A 23,833-nucleotide genomic window follows, 5' to 3' on the forward strand; every position below is an offset into this window, starting at 1 on the left:
AACTCCTATGGCTCCTGCCGGTTGTCATACTCATCGACATGCAAGTCGTGAAACCTATTACAATAACATGATCATCTCATACATCATACATGCAACATCACAACTTTGGCCATATCACATCACATGTCAAACCCTGCAAAAACAAGTTAGACGTCCTCTAATTGTTGTTGCAAGTTTTACGTGGCTGATTTGGGTTTCTAGCAAGAACGCCTTCTTACCTACGTGACAGCCACAACGATGATATGCCAAAGCTATTTACCCTTCATAAGGACCCTTTTCATCAAATCCAATCCGACTAGAGTAGGAGAGACAGACACCCGCTAGCCACCTTTATGCACGATGTGCATGTCTGTCGGTGGAACCAGTCTCACGTAAGCGTACGTGTAAGGTCGGTCTGGGCCGCTTCATCCCACAATACCGCCGGAAAATAATAAGACTAGTAACGGCAAGCAAATTGACAAACCATCGCCCACAACTTTTGTGTTCTACTCGTGCATAGAATCTACGCATAGAAAACCTGGCTCGGATGCCACTGTTGGGTAACGTAGCATAAATTCAAAAAAATTCCTACGCTTATTCAGATCTTCCTATGGAGAGACCAGCAACGAGAGAGGGGTAAGAGCATCTTCGTACCTTTGAAGATCGCTAAGCGGAAGCGTTGCTAGAACGCGGTTGATGGAGTCGTACTCGCAGCGATTCCGATCTAGTGCCGAACAACGGCACCTCCGCGTTCAACACACGTGCAGCCCGGTGACGTCTCCCGCACCTTGATCCAGCAAGGAGGAGGGAGAGGTTGGGGAATAAGACCAGAAACACAACGGCGTGGTGTTGGTGGAGAGACGAGGTCTCCCGGCAGGGCTTCGCCAAGCGCCGGCAGAGAGGAGGAGGAAGAAGTGCAGGGCTGCGCCGAGGGAGAGGGAAAACCGTGTCCTCCAAAGGCCAAAAGTGCCCACTATATATAGGGGAAGGGGAGAGGGGGTGCCACCCCTAGGGTTCCCACCCTAGGGGGTGCGGCAGCCCTCCCAGATGGGGGGAGTGGCGGCCAGGGCAAGGAGGAGGGGTGGCGCACCCCTCTGGTGGGCCTAAGGCCCACCTTAGTTAGGGTTCCCCCCTTTCCCCTTTTTTCTGGTGCACATGGGCTGGGTGGGGGGCGCACCAGCCCACTTAGGGGCTGGTTGCCTTCCCCACTTAGCCCATCTAGCCTCCCGGGGTCGTCACCCCCCTTCGGTGGTCCCCCGGGACCACCTCCGGTGGTCTCGGTGGTCCCGGTACGTTACCGGTGATGCCCGAAACACTTCCGGTGTCCGAAACCATCCGTCCTATATATCAATCTTTACCTTCGGACCATTCCGGAGCTCCTCGTGACGTCCGGGATCTCATCCGGGACTCCGAACAACTATCGGTAACCTCGTACAACAATTTTCTATAACCCTAGCGTCATCGAACCTTAAGTGTGTAGACCCTACGGGTTCGGGAGACAGGCAGACATGACCGAGACACCTCTCTGGCCAATAACCATCAGCGAGATCTGGATACCCATGGTGGCTCCCACTAGCTCCACGATGATCTCATCAGATGAACCACGATGTCAAGGATTCAATCAATCCCGTATACGATTCCCTTTGTCTGTCGGTATAGAACTTGCCCGAGATTCGATCGTCGGTATACCTATACCTTGTTCAATCTCGTTACCGGTAAGTCTCTTTACTCGTTCCGTAGCACGTCATCGTGTGACTAACTCCTTAGTCACATTGAGCTCATGATGATGTTCTACCGAGTGGGCCCAGAGATACCTCTCCGTCACACGGAGTGACAAATCCCGATCTCGATTCGTGCCAACCCAACAGACACTTTCGGAGGTACCCGTAGTGCACCTTTATAATCACCCAGTTATGTTGTGACGTTTGATACACCCAAAGCACTCCTACGGTATCCAGGAGTTGCACAATCTCACGGTCGAAGGAAAAGATACTTGACATTAGAAAAGCATTAGCATACGAACAATACGATCTAGTGCTAGGCTTAGGATTGGGTCTTGTCCACCACATCATTCTCCCAATGGTGTGATCCCGTTATCAATGACATCCAAAGTCCATGATCAGGAAACCATGATCATCTATTGACTAACGAGCTAGCCAACTAGAGGCTTGCTAGGGACACATTGTGATCTATTCATTCACACATGTATTACTGTTTCCTGTTAATACAATTATAGCATGAACGATAGACGATTATCATGAACAAGGAAATATGATAACAACCATTTTATTGTTGCCTCTAGGGCATATTTCCAACACTATCCTTGGCCTAGTTAGCTAATGCATATCATCAAGTGTTGAGTAGTCGTCGTTACCTAAATGGAAGGAATAACAAAGAAGAAGGATGAAGATGATGAAAACCATGTGGGGTCCAGTTGGTTTGGGGGATTAAGTTTGTGTTCAAAGTAGAAAACAACAAAAGTAAGAAATATTGTCACCCAACACGGTGAACACCATCATAAGAAAGATTGTAAAAATAAGTATGAGATCTCTTTTCCAAAAAATCGACCAATACATCTTCCAACCTGCTCCCATCCCTCAGTTTCATGTCCAACAACTACTATATTACATGGGCTGGTGCAGCGGGTATTTTCTTCGAGAGGAGACACCAACCAAGCCACACTAAATAGTTAAGACAACGAGGGTGTACAAGTCATACAAGTAATGAGATGTTGAATTGGCCGCATATTGACGTTGAAAAGGTTCACAAAATAATTCAGGCAACGATAGTACCAGTCATACAAGCGAGAATCTAAATTAGCCACAATTTGACTTTGAAGAGGATCAGCACGACTCAGTCGTTGATCAACTGCTTTGTCAATTGATTACCGATATGCTTGTGATTGGATCGGCACCCATGTCGTCGTGGGACGACGTGGGCCGATCCTTATTTTCCAAATCGGGTGGTTTCATCGGCAGGGACGGATCTAGGGGGGCGAGGGGGGCTAGACCCCCTCAATGAGTTGATTCTTCTTCAATGCTGGTAGTTACTTCAACCAAAATTTCTTAAAACATGAAAGCTTTGCCCCCTCCGTGAGCAAATTCTCCCCCTCCATGTGTTCATCCTGGCTCCGTCCCTGCATCAGGCAGCAAGCTACTCTACCTTACAATTCTGATTGTTTAGTCAATATCCTAAGATTTGTGATCCTCATCCTCTGCTCAGCATTTCCATCTGATTTACTCTGATGGTTCAGACAACATCTGATCTAGAGGTCCTCCTAGTCTACAGGATGCTCGTATGCTCATACTTCTTCCAACATGACAAAAACCCATCCAGACAGTTACTTCGTGAAACGTAATTCGTTCCAGCTACCGACTTTTCAGAAAGCTAGGATGCTATAATCGGAAAATAATCTTTCCATTTCAAAATATAATGCATATTTGTCTCGATACAAGTCAAACTTAGTTAGATTTGACCTTTGACCAAGTTTACAAAACAAAAACTCCTTATTCAGAATACTAAATCAATCATTAGATTCACATAAAACATATTTTATACTTTATTTATTTGGTATTGTATATGTACTTGCACTGAAGTATGACTATGATCAAACTAATTAATATACACTGAAACAAATATAACATTTCTATTCATCTTTTGCCCCGCAGCGGACAAAGACAGAGCTAGCTGCTCCCAGTTAAGTTAATATACGCTGTCTCATCATCAAAAGGCTTGAATATTTCAACGAGAAAGTGACCCACGACCCCAACGGATGGATCCGTTGACACGTTATTACCACACAAACACACACACACATGTAGTAACCCGCACAGTGCTTACAATACACATCGATCAGTACGTGCTAGCTGCTGGCTTCATGACGGACGGAGACGCAGCCGGCCTAGCAACCCGCACGGGAATAAACGCAGCGGCATCTGGCTGCACAGTCCGTCGGGGGCCTGCACACGGCGGGGCAGAACCTCCCTTTCGGGCAGGGCACACAACCGCAGCGGCCGATGCACGTCGCTAGCCCGCCATCAGTCGGCTGCCCTGACACGGCCGGAGCCAGCGCGGCCGCGGAGAGCGCCACCAGGAGCACGACGGCGGCCAACTTGACAGCGGGAGCAGCCATGAGATGAAATGAGAGGAGAGGAGAGGAGAGGAGAAGAGATGGTATGGTTTGGGTTTTGGGATGACCATCAGACGGGAGACGGAGACGCTATTTGTAGGCCTGTGGCTGTAAGTAGTTGATTACTAAGCACTTGACTATTGACTTACGTTTCGTATCAATCCAGCACACATATTCAGACTAGGCAATAGCGTTTCAATCCGTTTAATTAGTATAGGCGAATTTGTAAACGATGAAATCGTCTCACCGATGTCATAGATCATTAATTAATTTTGTCGTTTTGCTTCTTTGCAATTGCTCCCTTTTGTTCCTAACTAGTGTCGAAAACGTTTTTATATTACGGAATAGAAGGAGTAGGTAGTACTATGTTTGTTTCCTTTTACTTAGCATATTATGTTTTCTTGAGTCATTTTTTTCTTAATTTTGACGAAGCTCACATAAAATATCAACACTCATAATACGAAATCAATAGCACTAGATCAACCATGAAATATATTTTCATGTTATATGAATCTTCTCTTGATCAACCAATATATTTGCCAATAGTTTATATCCATGATGATAGCATCGAGGGATCCGGTGAGGTTAGGGTTTACAGTGGTGGTGTTTTACCTTGTCCTGATCTTGACGAGCTCGTGCCGACGTCCATCACGAGGTGTTGACGACGGTGGTGACAGGGAAGAGTGTCGATTCGGTGGAGCTTCCTGTGAGCACCGCGCTAACCTTAGATCGGATGGGTTTGTAGGTGGGAGTGTTGCGGCGGCGAATATCGTAATCCATGCCCCGGCACCTGACCTTCATTTTTATAGCGCGGGTCACAGGGGCCCATCAACCATGACGGTTGGGCGTCCTCGATCAGGACGCGTAGATCAGTGTCCGGTGGGCCGTTGGGCCCACTCGGTAAGAGATCAACCTAACACATGAGTCTACCTCTTGTCTCTCAAACTCAGGTATTTAATTTTGCAGGCTTAATTATTGGAGCATTTTTGAGGTGTTCTTGTTGTACTGGAGCTCTTTGCCTCGACCGAAAATTGCCAGGAGTGAACGTGCTCGCTTGCTCACGGAATGCACAGCCAGACACTGTGGTTGGGATATGGGCCGGCAGACTATTTTATTGTTCATATACACAGTGGACCAAATGTAATGTGCGTCAGTGCTTGCGTATTGCAGGGTGTCAAGACTCAAGACCCATGCACGCTCACCCGTTTTGACAGACTAAACGGATGGCGTCATATACCACGGCGCACCGGCAACTATCAAACACAAATTTCAATTCAACCCACTGAAATTGCTGATTAAGGGGGGCTCGTGATTATTCTCTCAAACATGTATGAGTAAAACTTGCTGATTAAGGGGGGGCTCGTGATTATTCCCTCAAACATGTATGACTAATACTTCCTCCGTTCCTAAATATAATTCATTCATTTTATTTCATATGTAGTCCATTTTAAAACTCTAAAACAACTCATATTTAGAAATGTGGGAAGTACAACATTACACACACTAGTGGGGACAGTGCCTATAGTCCCGGCCCGTAAGGGGCTTTAGTCCCGGTTCACCAACCGGGACCAAAGAGGCGGGACTAAAGGCCTAACCTTTAGTCCCGGCCCTGTTCCAAGCCGGGACCAAAGGTGCTCCACGTGGGCGCCTCGGAGCGCCCTCAGGGGCAGGCCCTTTAGTCACGGGTCTTAACACAGACCGGGACTAAAGGATCCGTCTGTTTATTTTGTTTGTTTGACCCAAAAAGGTACCTTTTATTTATTTTTCAATATTCTTTGATTTGTTTTTATGTTTTATTTCAATTTTTATATCTTTGATTTATTTGACAATTTAATCTCTAATCACCCATCCTCACTGCTCGAGCGTATATTACTCATTTCAAATCGTCTAACTTCTCGGCCGGTCACCTATCCTTTCACTGCTTCAGCCCGAGCACGCTTAACTTCCTGGTTCTATCGCCCCTAGTTGCCAAGTCTGCACTTGTTGTTCTCCTAACAATAGTAAGCTATCAATCCTAAACAACCTAGGGTTTGATGTCATGTCACATGATTTAATTTTTTGAATTCAAACAATTATTAAAATAAACAAAATAAGTAATAATAATAGTGAATTTCAATGAAAACAACCTAAAGATTTTAAATAAAATTATTTTTTCTTATTTTTGTGGAAAAAACTTCTTTTTGCCATAACTTTTTTTACATTTGAAATTTTGAGCATCTAAGAAAACATCACCGGGCAAGCCCCGGTGAAATCGATTCCCAATTTTCTCTAGTTTTTTTTGATATATTAAACTTTTTTTTGACGTCGTATGCAAAATTTATGGCCGTTTTACATTTTTCCCTTTTTTGAAAAAACGGTCAAAATTCATATCTCAAAATTTGTATACCAACTAGGCACTAAAACCTAACTACATCTCAAACGATTTTATTTTTTGAAGATTTTAGCATTTTTTTTATTTTCTACAAAACTAAAAAAGACGGTCCAGGGAGGGTAGAGTTTGAAAATTTCAGAATTCCCCTTTAGCCAAGAGGCCAATCATACCCGTCGACTACATTTGCTAGCACCGTCCCCGCTAGAATAACAACTAAGGTTAACCAAGCCAGAGTTAACCCTTTCTAACTTTATTTGCTATGTTGAGCTAAATGACCCTGAAATTGAAAAGAACTATAATGAACTCTGAAAATGTTAAAACTTGGCATAGTATCATCATTTCATCCACATAGCTTGTGCTAAAAAGTTGAGAGGGTTACGACAAAAACTAGATGCACTTCGTATACAAACTGGACCATCTCCTTAGAAGTATCACGGTTTCGGACGAAAACCCATCTGCTAGATAGATATTTTATTTTTTTACTTATTTCAGCTTCAGACATTTTATGCATTTTGTGCATTCAATATAAACCATTCAAAACCACATCCTAAATTTTGACCATTTATAACTTCATTTGCTATTTTTCATGCATTTAATGATTTTTTGACCTAAATGACCTTGAAATTGAAAAGCCCGACAAATGAACTCTGAAAAGGTTGAAACTTGGCATCGTATCATCATTTCTCCCACATAGAATGTGCTAAAAAGTTGAGAGGGTTGCGTCAAAAACTGGATGCACTTCGTGTACAAAATGAACAATCTCTTTCGAAGTATCAGGGTTTCGAACGAAAACTCATCTATTGCAAAAGGATTTCATTTTTTTTGAACTTATTTGAACTCCATACTTTTTGTGTGTTTAAAATACACCATTTAAAGCCACATCATAAATTTTCAATATTTTTCTGACTTCATTTGGTATTTTTCATGCATTTACTTACTTTTTTGAGCTAATTGACCCTGAAATTGAAAAGCACTACAAATGAACTCTGAAAAGGTTGAAAGTTGGCATGGTATCATAGTTTCAACCACATGGCATGTGCTAAAAAGTTGAGAGAGTTACGATCAAAACTGGATGCACTTCGTGTACAAACTGGATCATCCTTGGAAGTATCAAGGTTTCACACGAAAACCCATCTGCTACAAAGGCATTTTATTAAAATGATTTTAATTCCAGACTTTTTATGCATTCAATATGCACCATACTATAACATATTAAAATCTACAGAAAGTACTAACTAAAAATAATAATAAAACAACAATTAAATGACTAAAACAACTATATAAGCAAAACAATATTGTTTTAATTAAAATCCAAATTTAAATTATTCTAAAAATAACCAAATAAATCTTACTGTGATAATAATCTAACAGATGACTAGGAGAAAAAAGAATTAAATTAAAAACTATTTGTAAACTCAAGTTATTCATAATTTGGGTTTGAAGCAAATTCGAACAAATTCAAATTTAAACCATTCAAATTTAAAAACTAATTGCACAAACAGAAACTAGACAAAATTTTGAATCTAATGCAAAAAGAATCACTCAAAAAAAAATTAAATATCCTAAAAGATATAAGCAATTTAAAACAGAAACTACAAACAACAAACAGAAATAAAATTTAAAAACTGGAAAAAATAAAAATACAAAACCCTCTTTAGTCCCGGTTCGTGTCTCGAACCGGGACTAAATGTCTACCCTTTAGTCCCGGTTCAAGACACGAACCAGGACTAAAGCCTCCAAACCCTTTAGTCCCGGTTCGAGACACGAACCGGGACTAAAGGTCCCTTTTGAACCGGGACTAATGACCGACCGGCGCCCTTGCCGTTCGAACCGGGACTAATATGTAAATTGAGCTGGGACGGAAGCCCCCTTTTTCTACTAGTGAGAGGGACCAAATTCAGTTCACACACACCAATTGTTCACATGAAAACTTGTCACTTGACTCAACACTAGACGGACAGTCTCTAGTAAATTCAGATAGAACACATTCAATAATATGTGTCATCCCCCGAAAGTGTTGTTCCAATCCCGAGCTCAGGTGAGCTCGAGTGAACAGTAAAAACTATATTTCGAAAACACACAAAAAAAATCTGAATTTTGTTGTGTGAAACATTACAAATGTTGCGAGATAGCTTGCAAAAATTTATCATGAAATGACATCCTTGGAAGATTTGAGAAAACAACATTTTAGAGCATCATTTTTTTAACCTCGTTTTGCACCAATATCATATGGTGATGAATTCTTGTAAACTATCAAAACATCTGTCGATGTTTCACACACACAAAATCAGAGTTATTTATTATTTTTGAATTATTTTTATGTTACTGTTCACCCAGACTCACCTCAGCACGGGATCAGAACAGCAATCCCTCCACTATTCACGATAATACGTTCGGTCGCTCGTCCACCCGGTTCACTTGGTCGGCCGTCCGTTCACTTTTTTTTTTAGTCTAGTCACAGTCTATAGTTAGTTTTTTTTTGTTGCGGCTGGACCATTCAAAAAATCAATAGATCCTAGCTCAGAAGAAAATGGTGATTATTTTTTTAAATACTCAAAATAAATTTCTAACCCAATGTTTTCAGACATTGACGAACTATATTTTAGATACACCGCAGAGAAATTAGTACACGATGACGGTTCATGTTGCATGTTTGTTAAAATACACTATGAACCTTTTTTAAACACAGAACAATTTTTTTTAAATCACTGTGAACAATTTTTATACAAGTTGAACAAAAATAATAATGTGGAGAAAAGAAAGAGAATAAAAATAAAAGTTTATTGCATGTTAAATTTTCTCATGTTAAAAAATATTCCTCGTTTATGCAAAAATGGTCACTGCTTAACTAAAATTCCTCATCATATACTCCCTCCGTTCCTAAATATAAGTCTTTTTAGAGATTTCACTAGTGGACTACATACGGATGTATATAGACATATTTTAATGTGTATATTCATTCATTTTGCTTCGTATGTAGACGCCTAGTGAAATCTCTTAAAAGATTTATATTTAGGAACGGAGGGAGTATATATATATTAAAAACTGGTTCTCATGTATTAAAAAATGTTTAACACGCATTGAAGAAGTGTTCATCACGATGTCAAAATATCCGTCTATGTATTAAAAAAATTATCATCCACCAATAGTTGTTCATCTTATATTTAAAGCTACTCATCGCATGTTTAAGAAATATTCATTGTGTGGTAAGAAAGTATACACGTATTGTTTGAATGGAAAAGAGGAAGATGAAAAGAAACTCAAAACACAAAAAGTAAGAAGTTGTCAAAAGAAACAAAAAACAAAAAGAACGTTCGAGCGCATGCGGCTGTCGTGCCAAGTACAAGTCCGTCCCGCGTTGTGTAGTACTCCCTCCGTTTCTAAATATTTAGACCTTTTAGATATTGCACTGTGAACAACATACGGATGTACATAGACATATTTTATAATGTAGATTCACTCATTTTGTTTCGTATGTAGTCTTCTATGTAATTTTTAAAAGGTCTTATATTTTAAAACAGAGGGAGTAGTACTACCAACAGCTCAGAACTAACGCAGCTCACGTCGCCGTTACATCATTCCTGCTGTCGACGTACACCATGCATGATGCATCCTCCATATCCACATTACCACATATATACTTGTCCTTCGGAAAAGTAATCACCGGACGCATCCCTATAGCTGTCCGCGCTGCCCAGATAAAGTTAGCAGACGAGCTCGTCTGCTCTATCGTCACTATCTCGACCTTGGCTAAGGCCATCTATAGGAGACCCCGTATAACGAGTCCATCCACAAAATGCGCTTACAGTTGGCGGGAAAATGGCTTTGTAGATCGTCGTGGGCGAGGATAAAATCAGATCCCGTAAAAAGTGATATACATAAAAAGATGCTTTTTTACGGGTCAGCTATGCAGGGTCTGTTCGGACACCGCCGCGTCGACACGTAAACCGAAAACCTTCAATAAGCGAATTTGTCAGCGATTGAGTTCAAATTGAAACAATAAAACATAGTTCGCAATCATCCAAATTGCAATAATTATTCAGATAACCAAAGCAAACTAAATAATTCAATACAAAACTTTGAATTAAATGAAAATAAATAGAAAAATGGAATGAAAATGAAAATGAAAATGAAAATGGATACAAATCACACACGAATTATATGAAAATGAATGAAAAAATGGAATGTGTTACTGCCCAGTCCTTAGCCAATGGTGCTCAATGAGATCCTCCTAAAGCTGAAAATGGGTGTTTGCATTTTCAATCTTATTGTAGGTCTGAAGAAAAGCTTTAATGCCCTTAGGGTTTCTAGCTGGTTTTACACGGCTACCCACATTGTCGTAGAAGAACTTCAAGTTCATGCCTCTCTCATCTTCGATAATCATATTGTGAAGAATAACACAACATGTCATGATGTTTTTTAAGGATCGTTTGTCCCAAAAACGAGCAGGACCACGAAACAATGGCAAACCTAGATTGCAAAAACCCGAATGCTCTTTCAATGTCTTTTCGGGCTGCCTCTTGTGCCCTTACGAATTCACACCGTTTCCTTGTTTGGGGGTCTTCGATGCTCTTGACAAATGTGCACCAAGGACGGTATATACCATCTGCAAGATAGTACCCCTTTGTGTATTCATGCCCATTGATAATATAGTTGCAACCAGGAACATCATCACTAGCAAGCCTACCAAACAAACAAGACTGTTGCAACACATTGATATCATTGAGAGTACCCGGCATACCAAAAAAGCAATGCCAAATCCATAAATCCTTGAATGATAGGGCTTCTAGCACAATTGTTGCATCACGAAACTTGCCACAATACATTCTCTGCCATGCCTTTGGGAAACTTTTCCAAATCCAATGCATACAATCTATGCTTCCTAGCATGCCAGGCCAACCTCTTCTATCATTAGATGACATCCAATTTTTTGTGTCTTCCTCGTTGGGTGCCCGAAGATATTCAGGACCAAAGACACGGATGATCACTTTCGCAAACCTACGCACTGACTCAACTGTGGTATCTTCACCAATGCGAAGGTACTCATCGCCATAGTTAGCCAGAATGTCGTATGCAATTATCCGCATAGCTGTCGAGATTTTTTGATATGCACTAAATCCCTTCAAGCCCGCGGCATTTTTTCTTTGAGTAAAATACGGAAAATTGGCCTCGCAAGCTTGAACAATTTTCACAAAGAGGGATCGGCGCATTCAGTACCATCTTCGAAAGAAGTGCGATGGATATGTTGGATTGTCTGCGAAGTAGTCTTGCATCAACATTTCGTTCCGGAGATGGCAATTTCGAGGAATGCAAAGACGGCCCACGGTCGATCCTCGCCGCCTCTTTCGATTCTTGTCTTCGTGCTCCTTCACGGCAAGTGCCATCACCAACGTCTCTTGCCGATAGTTGACAAGCAGCGTCTCAACATCCGAGTCATCTGAATCGAACGAATCGTCGAGCAAAAACTTTTCGCACGGGCTCAATTCCATCTAAATTCACAAATACGCGTGTCGCGTTAACAAACTGTGCATACCGCTCGGCACAAGCACAAGTACAAACTCACTGGCTGCTCGGGGGCGATGGCTCTCCGGCGTTGACTCTCCGGTAGTGGATCGGCGGATCCGGGGAGCCGATGCAGTGGTTCGGTGGAAGTGGGTAGGGCGCCCCACGATTCCACCCGCAGATTTGGCCGGAATCGCCAGTGGCGGACGGACGGAACCAATGGTGGGCGGCGGCGAAAGGGGGTGGGGAAAGGGCGCGTGCTGAAATATTCCTTCCGCCAACCGCTTTCCTGTGATAGGGACACACTAGTGGCAAACGTAAACCTGCGTTTTCGCAGGTTGGGATGGGATTTTATTGCGCCCTTCAAAAATATTTACGGGTCGGACGTGTTTGCGGGGTCTGGTCGGACAGCATTTTCCACGCTAACCCGTATTTTGATAGTTATTTTACGGGTGGGGACATTATACGAAATCTGCTAGAGATGTTCGTGCTACTATAGATCCTTAAAAAAGGTACTATTACAGCGCATTTGTTTTTCTTCGTTCATCAAATACACATGTTTATCTTGTCCTATGATCCCTTTTATTGTCCTATGATGCCCCTGTCATTTGTCTTGGAGCAACTTCAACAGGACGACCTATTTTATCCGCATGTGTTCCTTTGGGACGTCGTGAACAAAAAACACAGCCCAACACACCGGCCCAAACGGACACATGTTTATTTTTTCTGCTCGTGATCCATTCCAGGCTTAAATTTGGACCGGATTTGCATCGGCGCGGACCCGGGATGGTCGCCCGCATCGCCCGTCCTTCTCTTCCCCTTGGCCCGCCAGTCGACGGCAGGTACGCCGGTCTCCTCTTCCTCCCTCCCCTCCAACTCTGCTGTCCGCTCTGCCTCCCACCCCCGTCGCCCACTTTCGTCGTCGCCAGCCAACCGTCCGTAAAATCACCCTCCCGACAGCCTCATCTCCCGCCGTCGTCGCCTCCGCCGCCTAGCTCCGTTACTTTGTCTCAATGGGGCGCGAGGCTCCTCACCAGTTGGATACTTCCAGGACGTGTGCAAGTTGTTCGACGCTTTGCCCGCAAGGTACAAATGGACTTCGACGATTTGTTCTTTTACAACATTCTTTCCGATTTGGATGATTTCATGGGCAACATGATCGTAGAGGATGAGCGCACATAACGTTTCTATGATCAAGGATTCCAGTTTCACTTTTACAATGTTATGCCTGAACATGTAGAAAGGGCAATGTTTATTGAGTTTCATCATAAGATACATGATTGGAAAACTCACATGCAGATGCAAAATGATTTGATTGATCATATGTGAATAGCAACTAATAGTGTATCGGCAACCTTTTCTTTTAAATATATTTAAGATAATTTAATGTTTATTTGGCTTGTAAACTATGAGATATTTATGTGGTTCTCAAACTATGCAATATTTGTAATTTTTTACTAAACTTTTAAATGTATTTAAGACAATTTAATATTTATTTAATTTTTTGTTTAAATATATGTGATAAAATAATAAAAAAATGCTCGCAATCTTGTCGCGCGGTTAAAAAATGGGTCGGCGCATTGTACGCAATTCCGACCCAAACAAAAAGGGACAAATATGCCGATCCAAACGGACAAACCACGCGTCTGTTTTGGTGGCCGGTTGGAGTTGTTCTTATATTTTTTGCCCTTGCCTAAAGTGTGGGCGTTTGTATGGGATTCTCTGAGTGCCATCCAGATTGAGCTCTTTGGCCTTGTGGTCATGCATAGTAGCAAATGCAACTACATGAGATTTGCAATTTCATGACGGTGATGGGATTTGGATATTCGGAGGAGTTACTTGAATTACACTATCAGTGCCCATAGATCTGAATCACGATTTCCAGGAGGGAGTTTGTTTGCACCAGTTTAGTTTTCCTCTGCTAGGATCCACTACCGCAGACAGTCCGGAGAAATTGGTCTGAACAATGTGAAAAGTTGTTCTGGATGTGCTGATGAAATTCTTAGCAATAGTGGTAGAGAATTCAGCGGATTCATTCCAGTGTTCATCTCTGTATTTCTGCAGAGATTCCAGTACTACCAAGTCCTTGCATGTTTTTGATTTCTCCAATGGACCGATGAGGCGTTTTACAAAGCTAGCATCCTGCTCCCTCTTTCATACTGCTGCCGCCGCTGAACACCGCCGGAATGTGCATCGTACAGGGTGGGCGGTCTGGGATCTTGAACCAAGGAAAGTTCTTCACAAAGGGGCTCCCAGCGTCCATCTGCACACATATTGCTGCCTCCGCCACCAACACAACATAACACCGACGATGGAGCCAGGAAGAAACAGAGGATTTTACACGAGATCCCAACAGAGGATTTTGAGGAGGAAGTATGCTCTGAGCACCAATTGACAAGACGAAACTATATCTGGCGATGAATTGCGGTTTTTTGAGGATGATTTGCGAGAGAATTAGATCAAATACCAACTCACACAACTACACAAGGAGGCTATGAAGAAAAGAAACATAAGAGCGTTTAGATCACTAAAGTAGTAACTTTGAACTTAAAAGCAGATGATAGTAGGTATTCAGATTTGGATGTGTTATAACTCGGAGCAAACCCATAAGCTGCCGCCCGACGAAAGATCGCACGGTCAACGATGAGCCTGATCTGGCGACAATGCGTGGTGCCAGCTTCTTCAGTTAACTACAGTACAAGTGTTATTTTCTTCAGCAACGCAACTGGTATCACTCGCCAAGGAACACATTTCAGGCCAAGTTCAAGTTCAGGAAACCAGATTACATTCACAAGCGCCAGAAAAGTGAATTTTCTCATGATCAGACCAAAACCGATCAAAATTTTGCAGGACCCAAGACTGCATCGGGTACATGATTATGCTGCACTGACTGAACCGACCGGCATGTACGATTGTCCCTTCGGGCAACCACAGAATCAAAGCCGGCCAGCAGCCAGCTATCGAATTATCCAACCTGGAACGGATGGTGAGAACACGTACAGTGGCGATCAATCGGTGCAGTTTAGAAGAGGGAGTTGTAGGTCAAGAAGGTGCATGCAATTGATGCGGCACAGATCACCAGGGAGGGCAGCAGGGTGACATTGAGGAGGCTCCCAATTCCCAGGTACCCCGCAGCTGTGATGGTGCAGTCGGCCACCACCCTCGCCAGGGTGCCAGCCTCCGTCGAGAGGAGGCCACCGTTGTATGTGCCCCGGGATAGGCGGGAAGACATCACACTCGACAGAAGGGAAAGGTTGACGCCTGCATTTTGTTCGTGACAAGACGTTTAGACACTATCCTTGGTGCGAGATAACACATATATCACAGAAGATTATACTAGAATATTCAAATATTTGTTACCTTCAAGAACTTCAGCAGACACAAATGTAATGAGTGCTGAGACAACATACTGGATGACGGAGTATGTACTCGTGACTTTGAAGCTGAAAATAATGCCTACTAGCAATGTAATTTGAGAAGCCATCAAGAGTTGCCTGTCAAAACAATAATAACTTTGTTAAGATGCCCATATCATCTGAAACTTCGTAGACATAGCAGCAGAAAAACATTGATGCTTATAGGCTTGTGGTAACTCGAAAGTGTGAAGGGCTCAAAAGCAAGAGAAACAAACCTGTCCTCAAACATGTTGCTGATATATGTTCCAACAACAGCATTAATAGGAAGCACTGTCAACCCAAGAATTGCCAGAAATATTGCCACTGAACTTGTATTCCAATTGAAATAGTGATTGGTGATAACACTTGATTCAGAAAGTAAAATCTCCATCGCGTATTTGAGCATGAAATATATCAACAATTGAACCTACATGAGGGGAAAAAATAGGTCAACATGCTCGGCGGTGAAAGAAATAATAACCGCATGATTTGGTTGGATGTGGCAGAATTGGCCCATAAATAATCGGGAGATTTTCACACTACAGCATGTCTGCACAATGTAGGATTGAAATTTCAAAACCCTACTGCAACACCAAGGACCTTGGGAAAATGCAGAGGAATTTCTTCCAATCTATCAGAGGCACCTTGCAATGCACATCCTACTGATTCGGTTTGTTTGGAAAAAAAAACTCCAACTCAAATCAAAATCACCTGCTGCCATCTTTTAGACCATGATCAGTGATCTGTTTCCTCTGTTACTTTGGAAAATCTATTAGGACAAAACCTACCTCAAGATCATGTTAAAAAGTACAGACGCTAGGAAACTGAAAGAATACTTGACCTACTTCCAACACGTCGCCATTTTGTCCCAACATAGGTAGAAAAGCAAGCTTCACAATCACTGGATAATTTAGCTTAAATGGTATACCTTTACTGATGGAGTGAGCAGTCTGTACGCTGAACCAATCGAAGTTGCAGGCCCACGAGAACCCTGTACAGATTCTTCACTGCCATCTTCTTCATCATCATCATCATCTTCGATTTGTTTGCTTTCAGAATCTCCAAGCAATGGTTGTGCAAGTCCATTTTCAACTTGCCCAATATCCACACTTTGCCCTGCCATCATGATGACCATCCAATTATATCAAGGCGATGGATCAGACAATATTCTTTATAATGCACGATACAAGAGATTTTCTTTTAAATGCATGTTCTAAGTGGTAAAGAAGGCAGAAGCACAATATATCGGACTTACCAGAAGCACGATTATGTGGGGTATCATCTGCCTCAGTAGAACGATTTGGTTCCTTAAAAGAGATGCATAGCCAAACTAAATACAGTAGCCATGCAACTGCCATCAACCAACCAGGTAGAGTCGACTGACTGAATGTAACCATGTAGATTTTAAATCTCCACTGAAGTAAACCAGCCAGCGCTGGCCCACAAGCCATGCCAAGTGCACTTGCGCTTACAAACCCTGCTGAAGCTTGCATACGTATCCTTGCAGGGACACAATCACTAATGTACCGGCGATTGACAGCTCTGGCTGAACCAAACCTGAATCACAATAACTACTGTCAATAAAATATAAAAGAGCACTCTCGTAAACTGGCACACATAATTTTAGTGAAACATTTTTTTTTCCTGAGGGTCAGAATACCAAAATGTCACAGGAAATAGAGTAACTACTGGAATTTCATTGCATCAAATATCATATATCTCCTATGTGCATAATATAGAGCAGACACCCAGACAGACTATGTAAGAAACACAGGTATTACCATACATCTAAAGAAACTGCGATAGGATGAATTCGATAGAACATGCAGCTTTAGCAAACAAATGCTCAGCAATAATAGATCTACAGTAGTAATGCATCTATCCATGGGTACTTACCCACAGAGTAGGCGGCCAACAATAAGGACCGTCAGGGACTTTGTATCGTAAGCCATTGCATAGCAGACATTACCCAAGAACAGAACAATACTGCTGAAAACAAGTGGTTTAAAATATGACTTGTTCGACCATGCACTGAAGTACACTGAAGAAAATACTTGTGCAACGGCCATTGAACCAATAACAACACCACAAACAGTAGAAGCAGCCCCAAGGCTCACTGAGTAATCATCTGCAGTTGGCACAATGATGTATGTGTTGACCATGTAAAGGAATGTGTTCACCAAATTCAGCATAAGGGACACGAAATGGTATTTTTGATCTTCTATTTCTTCCTCTCCTGCGGTACTAGGAGACTCCTCTTGCGCAATTAGGGCATGTTGCCCCAAAAAACGTAGAAAATTAGTTGATCGTGTCAGTCTATCCACCGATGAATTTATCATATCAATGATTGGGTCCTACAATGGATCAAGAATAATCTGATCAGAAGAATCTTTTAACATAGCAGCAAAACCATTGGATGAGAATAAAAGTACTCTTTGGCATCAGGAGAGCAGATAAGACATGAACAAACCTTAAGAGCAGAGGATGGTTGGTCATAAATAGACAAATAACTTCCTTGACGCTCCTGAAGGTCAGCAAGGTTACGTGACAAGGCTCCTACAACAGCTCCTACACCCTGGTTGCAGAATTGATCGTAAGATAAAAATACTGATGTATGTTCTAAGCATAAAAGGAACTTGAAAAGTCAGATCATAATTTCAATGAAAATACAGTATATAAAATGCAAATGAAATGCGCAATAAAATAATTGAATGACACTTATATCTGGAGTCAGTACATTACCACATGCTTGAAGACCTGCTGTAGCTGAGAATAAGGGTGATTTGATCTACTTGACACGTAGTAATCAGTAAATCTGTAACTGAAGCGCTTATCAAACTTCTTCAAAATTTTCCTAATGCCAGTTGCATTCAGATCAACGAATTTGAGAAGTTTGATCAGATCCAGACCAACTTCTCTATAAGCTTCTCGCAACTCAGCAATGGCAGATATATCTGGCTGTTCTGCTAGTATAGCTCTTTGCTTTCCTAGCTTTTCTATCCTGCTCGCTAGCCTTCCTTGTTGCTCCAACAGAAATAAGACAATCGTCTCAATCTGAATCAACAGAAATAAACCATCAGACCAGTTTCGTTTGATACTTGTGTAATTACTCAAGATCCAGTGGTAATATATCAAATTGACTGTTAATGGGCATGGGCATGTGTTCTAGTTAGAATTATCCATTGACTGAAGCAAGATGTTCCACATAAATATCAGTTCAAGGAAGGTACAAGTTGAATTAGCATGAGTAACAAGTAGTTAAACATCCAAGCACATGAATTCAGATAGAAAGCACCAATTCTTGAGAACAGAGAACATCGTTCTTCAACTAGTCATTGGAAGAAAGGTTTATCTTGCCCAAAAAAAAAAATTTGTCTTACAACATTTTAATAACAAACATTAGCTGAGCATAATGTGAGGTAAGCGCAAGTTTTTGAATGAACCATTTACATGCACGTTGTGGCAATGGCATTGCCAAACATGCAACTTGTAAGTGCGCATCTATTGGGTTTCTTCGGTAACCAAGGTCATATGTAGATAACTTTTAAAGATCAGAGGGGGAGGGAGACACCCTTTTTTCTAGAAGATATAGATAATTTGACATGCGAGTTAGTCACCATGATGATGCTACAGTCAAACACCCACATCCAGTAGTGGTGCCACGTTGAAGCTGTGAGTTATCGAACCAAAGCTAGATGGATGAAGTGGCGCCAAGCTTCTGGCATTCTCTGTGATAAGAGAGTTCCACAAAAGCTAAAAGGCGGCTTCTATAGGACAGCAATTCGACTTGCGATATTGTATGTCGCTGAATGTTGGGCAACTAAAAGGCATCATGCCCAACAGCTAGGTGTAACAAAGATGCGCATGTTGAGATGGATATGTGGCCACACAAGAAACGATGAAGTCTGGAATGACGATATACGTGGTAGAGTTGGGGCAGCACCAATTGAAGAGAAGCTGGTCCAACATCGTCTGAGATGGTTTGGCATGTTCAGCGTAGGCCTCAGAAAACGCCAATGCATAGCAAATGGTTAAGGTGTGCTGACAATGTCAAGAGAGATTGGGGTAGAGCAAACTTGACATGGGAGGAGTCCGTAAAAGAGAACTGAAGGACTGGAATATCACCACAGATTTAGCCATGGACAGGGGTGCATGGAGGTTAGCTATCAGCATGCCAGAACCATGACTTGGTTTCAATATCTTATGGGTTTCAACTCTAGCCTACCGGAACTTGTTTGGGACTGAAAGGCTTTGTTGTTGTTGTTGTAATCATGTATGTCACACCACAAGGTTGCAACCCCCGGCACCGCACTGTCCCCACCCGCACAAAAGCTAAAATCTGCATGTTGAACTCAGATGAGGGAGAATGTAATGAATTTGCAGAGATCCATCTCTTAGCATTACCTGATCATCAAGCATCTTCGAGAAATCCTTGAGAACCCGGCGACGATCTTTCTCTCCCTGTTGGACTTGCTGCCCATATTGTTTAACTTTCTTCTTCATCAGTTTGTAGTTTATATAGTAACTGAAAACATTGAATTGGCAATGTGATGTTAAAAAAATGGTAGCAAAAGGCAAGCGTGCAATGTTTTACACCAAGGTGATGGGCATAGTCCAACTACTGTGTTATATCATAGTAGTAGACAACAAAGCATCGCTGAACATGCTATATGTTTAAAGAAGATCAACTGTTAAATGATACGCTTCATTATCTTCTTGTTCAGTAAACATTGTAAGAAATCGAGATAAGTTCCCTTGGAAGCAGTTAACAGAACATTTGGAGAACTCAATGATACAGATTAGTAAAAGGTGGAACCCTGGATCATACCCTCTCCACTCTGGAACTTGGTCGGCCATCAACTTTTTCCCAAACCTAACCATCTTGACTCAAGTATGTTAACCTGCCAAGAAATATGAAGACGTGTCAGTAACACAAACAGAAAAACCAGATTTTAGTGTAATTGTTGAGAGGCAAGTGCAATAAAATGCAAGAAGCTGCTAAGGCGCGACTCTGCTTAGTATATCCCAGGTGCTTTCTGCATACACATGGCGCAGACACATCATCAGCAAGGAGGTGGTGTTGGAGAAAGTTCAGAGAAGTTGTGGACATTTTAAGTGGAACAAACGACAAGCTAGTAAGGCGACTAAGGAATGGGCGTGTAAATAAGAAATCCCCAACAGGTATTCCCCTGAAAACCCAGGGCAGTAACAAAAAATTGGGGTATATTACTTATATAGATGGAAAATTATATAGCCTCTCAGTTCTTGCCATTGGTTCTTGAGTACTTCTCCACAGGCCTAATGCATATAAAACCAACCACAGCGGTATGACCAACATGTCACAGTCCCAGAAACCACTACAAAAATGCAGGTAGGCGCAGACGTCCATTTTCACTTACCAATTAACGTTTCTATCAGTCAATTGTGGAACTGATCCACAGCTGTTTATTTTCCTACATCAATTTGGACAGTTAACAGTAAGCAAAAACAGTACTGTAATCCCAGCCAATTATTATTATATATAAATAGAAAAAAAATGATGGAAAAAAAAGAAGACTGTCTAACATATATTATTATGTATATTAAAATGGCCTTGCAATTAGTCTGGATCTAAACCGGGTCCAAGACAGAGAAAGCGCAAGCAGCGGTGCAGACCCCACCAATAATTAGCACTGGTACGTACTACTAGTCACGAACCCAAGCACAAGACAAGAGAAGTGAGCTACTAGTAAAAGCAAACGATTCCGGCGCCGGCGCGGAGCACACTGATAGAGAAGACAAGTAACTGCCCCGGATTTCATCCTGGAATTCTGGAAAATGATCCTAGTTGCAGACCCCACTCTGGCACCCATGCGATCCTCCACTAGTGGTCACGAATCCAAGCAGAAGAGAACAGGAATTAACTACTGCCGAAGGTGGAATCAAGCCGAGCACACAGACAGACAGAGAAGACAGGTGAGTGGCCGCTGCCCCGGAAATCTGGAAAGCCTCTCGATACGACGGTACTAGTAAGCAGCTCGGGCGGTCTCGGAAGGGGATAAGAAAAAGAAAGGAAAGCAGAGTGTAATACTGTAGTTGATTCCAGGGCGGAATCGACCCCCAGGCCCTCGCGTGAGACGAGACGAGACGAGACGAGACGGAATCCGCCCCCCGCCCCGATTCGCGGCCGCCCTGGCGGGCGAAGTAGCAGGGCCTGCCGGAGTAGTAGAGGCAATTGGCCGCGAAACGGGGCCCCCGGACGGACGGATCCCCGGCGCTAATCAACGGAAAACGGAACCAAAGGCGTCGGAACGGGGAGGGGGGGAGACGGGTTCGCGGGGCGGCGCCGCTTACCTGCCGAGCAGATCGGATCGGAGCGGCGGGGCGGGGCGGCGAGGCTGGGCACGTGCGGGGGCGGAGGCTGGGGTGGGGGGAATGGGAGGTGCGCGAGCCCGGAGCGGCGGGGTATTTGTAGGCGAGGGGGAGGCAGCCGCCGCGGCGAGGGGGAGGGGAGGGGAGGCGAGCGGCGGTGGGCCTGCCGACCTGCGCGTGCGCGTCTCGCTTTGTTTTGTGCGCGGTGGTGTACGTTGCGAAAACGGGCTCGCCGTCCCTCGCCACACCCTTTTTCCATCCGATTGATTGCGGCGCCTTTCTCCGGTGCCGCCACGCCGGCGGGCCACGTGGGGCCGCGTCCGGGCCCGTTCTGGTGCGCGGCGGTGGATGCCCCGCTAGAGTAAAGCCTTTTTATATATATACCATTGCAAATGCCCATGCGTTGCATCGGACAAAAAAAATATACATAACCTTCTTGTTATGTCATTATACGGCATTACTTGTAATACATATATATAACAATATTAAATGTTTTCTTTTAAAATATTAGGTATTGCTTATATAAAAAAGGATGATTTTTTTATAATAGTTATAATTTTCATTTGTTCATACCATTGACGTGGAGGAGAATGCGCAGGGGAAATATCGTTTATACCAACCAGGTTACGTAAATGTGACACTTCCATTTGTTATAGAGCCTAAGGATTGTTCCTCACAGCACATTGTTAGAGAAGAACATCACCGGAAGTACCCCTGAGGAGTTGATAAAGTTATCGGCATTGGTCAAGTTGTAAGCTCAGATGGTTCATTCTTTTCATCATTTTTTCTTGTTTTGCTTTCTCTTGCCTGATCTGCCTATTTCTGTAAATGCAGAAAACTCGATGGTAACTTATTTTCTGGTGGAATCCCTAATTTTAGTGGATGCAGAAAACTCGATGGTAACTTATTTTCTGGTGGAATCCCTGATTTTAGTGGATGCAGAAAACTCGATGGTAACTTATTTTCTGATGAAATCCCTGATTTTAGTGGATGCACAAAACTCGATGGTAACTTATTTTCTGGTGGAATCCCTGATTTTAGTGGATGCAGAAAACTCGATGGTAACTTATTTTCTGATGAAATCCCTGATTTTAGTGGATGCACAAAACTCGATGGTAACTTATTTTCTGGTGGAATCCCTGATTTTAGTGGATGCACAAAACTCGATGGTAACTTATTTTCTGGTGGAATCCCTGATTTTAGTGGATGCAGAAAACTACAGTATATGTGAGTTTGCAGTTCTTGACATAGAGCAGCATTCTGCAGGATTTATTGAACTAATCCAACGTGGTTTGATATATATACAGTCACCTTGAAAATAATCAGTTAAATGGTGCACTGCCATCCTCTTTGGAAGAATGGAAGTTGATACAGTGGTCCAGACTATCCTTCCTCTCTTTGTTTCCTGATGCTCTATGCTCAATTTTTTGTGAATGCTATTAATTTTATCTTTCTAACAAATGCATTTGATCAAGATTCTTTACAGGTATATTCAGCATAATAGGCTTTCCGGACATATTCCAAGGACACTTTCCAAGAAGAGCATTATTTTCAAGTCAGTACTTTCTCTTTAGGCAGATGTAGCTACCATATTTTGGATTAATTAATGTGTAATATTGTGCTTGAGAACATTACTTTGGCTGGACAAGCTTCACTTAGATTTGGTGACATATAATGGTTCCATACATAGAGAGCACAACTATATATTTGCCCCCTAGGATTTGAAGGCATTTTTAAACCGAGAAAAAACCGACCCGACAGTGTGCTTTAGGATGTTCCTTCTGTTCTAATTTCTTACCTGCTGCAGCTGGTCAAGCCACAATGGTCTTCAGGGGCAAGCGATAGTATTAGCCATGGCACCATCATAATCATCGTATGTGATGTGGTCGGGGCCATCTTGTTACTTGCGGTTGCTATTGGGTGATGTTTATGTACACACAAGAGAAAGAAAAAACCTTCACATGGTATGTGTTCTTTGGCTCAGTGGACGTTCCTGGTACTCTGTAAGAACATGCAGTGATTTATTTTTGCCATTTTGTAGAAACTGTTGTTTTTGCAGCACCAGCGAATAAGTTAGGGTCATATTTCAGTGAAGTACCTACAACA

The 23,833-nt window shown here is 42.5% G+C and overlaps 2 protein-coding genes across 3 annotated transcripts; both read right to left on the reverse strand.

Moving 5' to 3' along the window:
• Positions 1-3,517: 3,517 nt before the first annotated feature.
• LOC123412551 lies at positions 3,518-4,158 on the reverse strand. Its single transcript, XM_045105502.1, has one exon. The coding sequence runs from the start codon at positions 4,109-4,111 to the stop codon at positions 3,881-3,883; it is 231 nt and encodes a 76-aa protein (XP_044961437.1). The 5' UTR covers positions 4,112-4,158; the 3' UTR covers positions 3,518-3,880.
• A 10,591-nt stretch (positions 4,159-14,749) lies between these two features.
• Positions 14,750-21,952, reverse strand: LOC123407507 (SPX domain-containing membrane protein OsI_21475). Of its 2 annotated transcripts, none has more exons than XM_045100652.1 (11): positions 21,710-21,952; positions 20,205-20,277; positions 19,781-19,901; positions 18,119-18,430; positions 17,847-17,951; positions 17,273-17,730; positions 16,632-16,933; positions 16,305-16,492; positions 15,613-15,803; positions 15,342-15,475; positions 14,750-15,242 (listed from the first exon to the last, which is right to left on the reverse strand). In XM_045100652.1, exons 2-11 carry the CDS (start codon positions 20,255-20,257, stop codon positions 15,004-15,006), a joined length of 2,103 nt encoding a protein of 700 aa, XP_044956587.1. In that variant the 5' UTR covers positions 20,258-20,277; positions 21,710-21,952; the 3' UTR covers positions 14,750-15,003. The 2 variants fall into 2 exon arrangements, with proteins under 2 accessions (XP_044956587.1, XP_044956588.1); XM_045100653.1 differs by lacking the exon at positions 21,710-21,952 and adding an exon at positions 20,776-20,819.
• Between the last annotated feature and the right edge of the window lie 1,881 nt (positions 21,953-23,833).

This window comes from Hordeum vulgare, chromosome 7H (genome assembly GCF_904849725.1).
Source record: "Hordeum vulgare subsp. vulgare chromosome 7H, MorexV3_pseudomolecules_assembly, whole genome shotgun sequence".
NCBI classification, from domain to species: domain Eukaryota; kingdom Viridiplantae; phylum Streptophyta; class Magnoliopsida; order Poales; family Poaceae; genus Hordeum; species Hordeum vulgare.

Bases quoted from the DNA above. Each gene is read 5' to 3' on its own strand.
- LOC123412551 (XM_045105502.1), bottom strand. From the start codon at position 4,111: ATGGCTGCTCCCGCTGTCAAGTTGGCCGCCGTCGTGCTCCTGGTGGCG.
- LOC123407507 (XM_045100652.1), bottom strand. From the start codon at position 20,257: ATGGTTAGGTTTGGGAAAAAGTTGATGGCCGACCAAGTTCCAGAGTGG. The intron at 19,902-20,204 runs GTATGATCCAGG...CAATGTTTTCAG, and splicing joins CAAGTTCCAGAGTGGAGAGG to TTACTATATAAACTACAAAC. The intron at 18,431-19,780 runs GTAATGCTAAGA...CTGTTGATTCAG, and splicing joins CGAAGATGCTTGATGATCAG to ATTGAGACGATTGTCTTATT.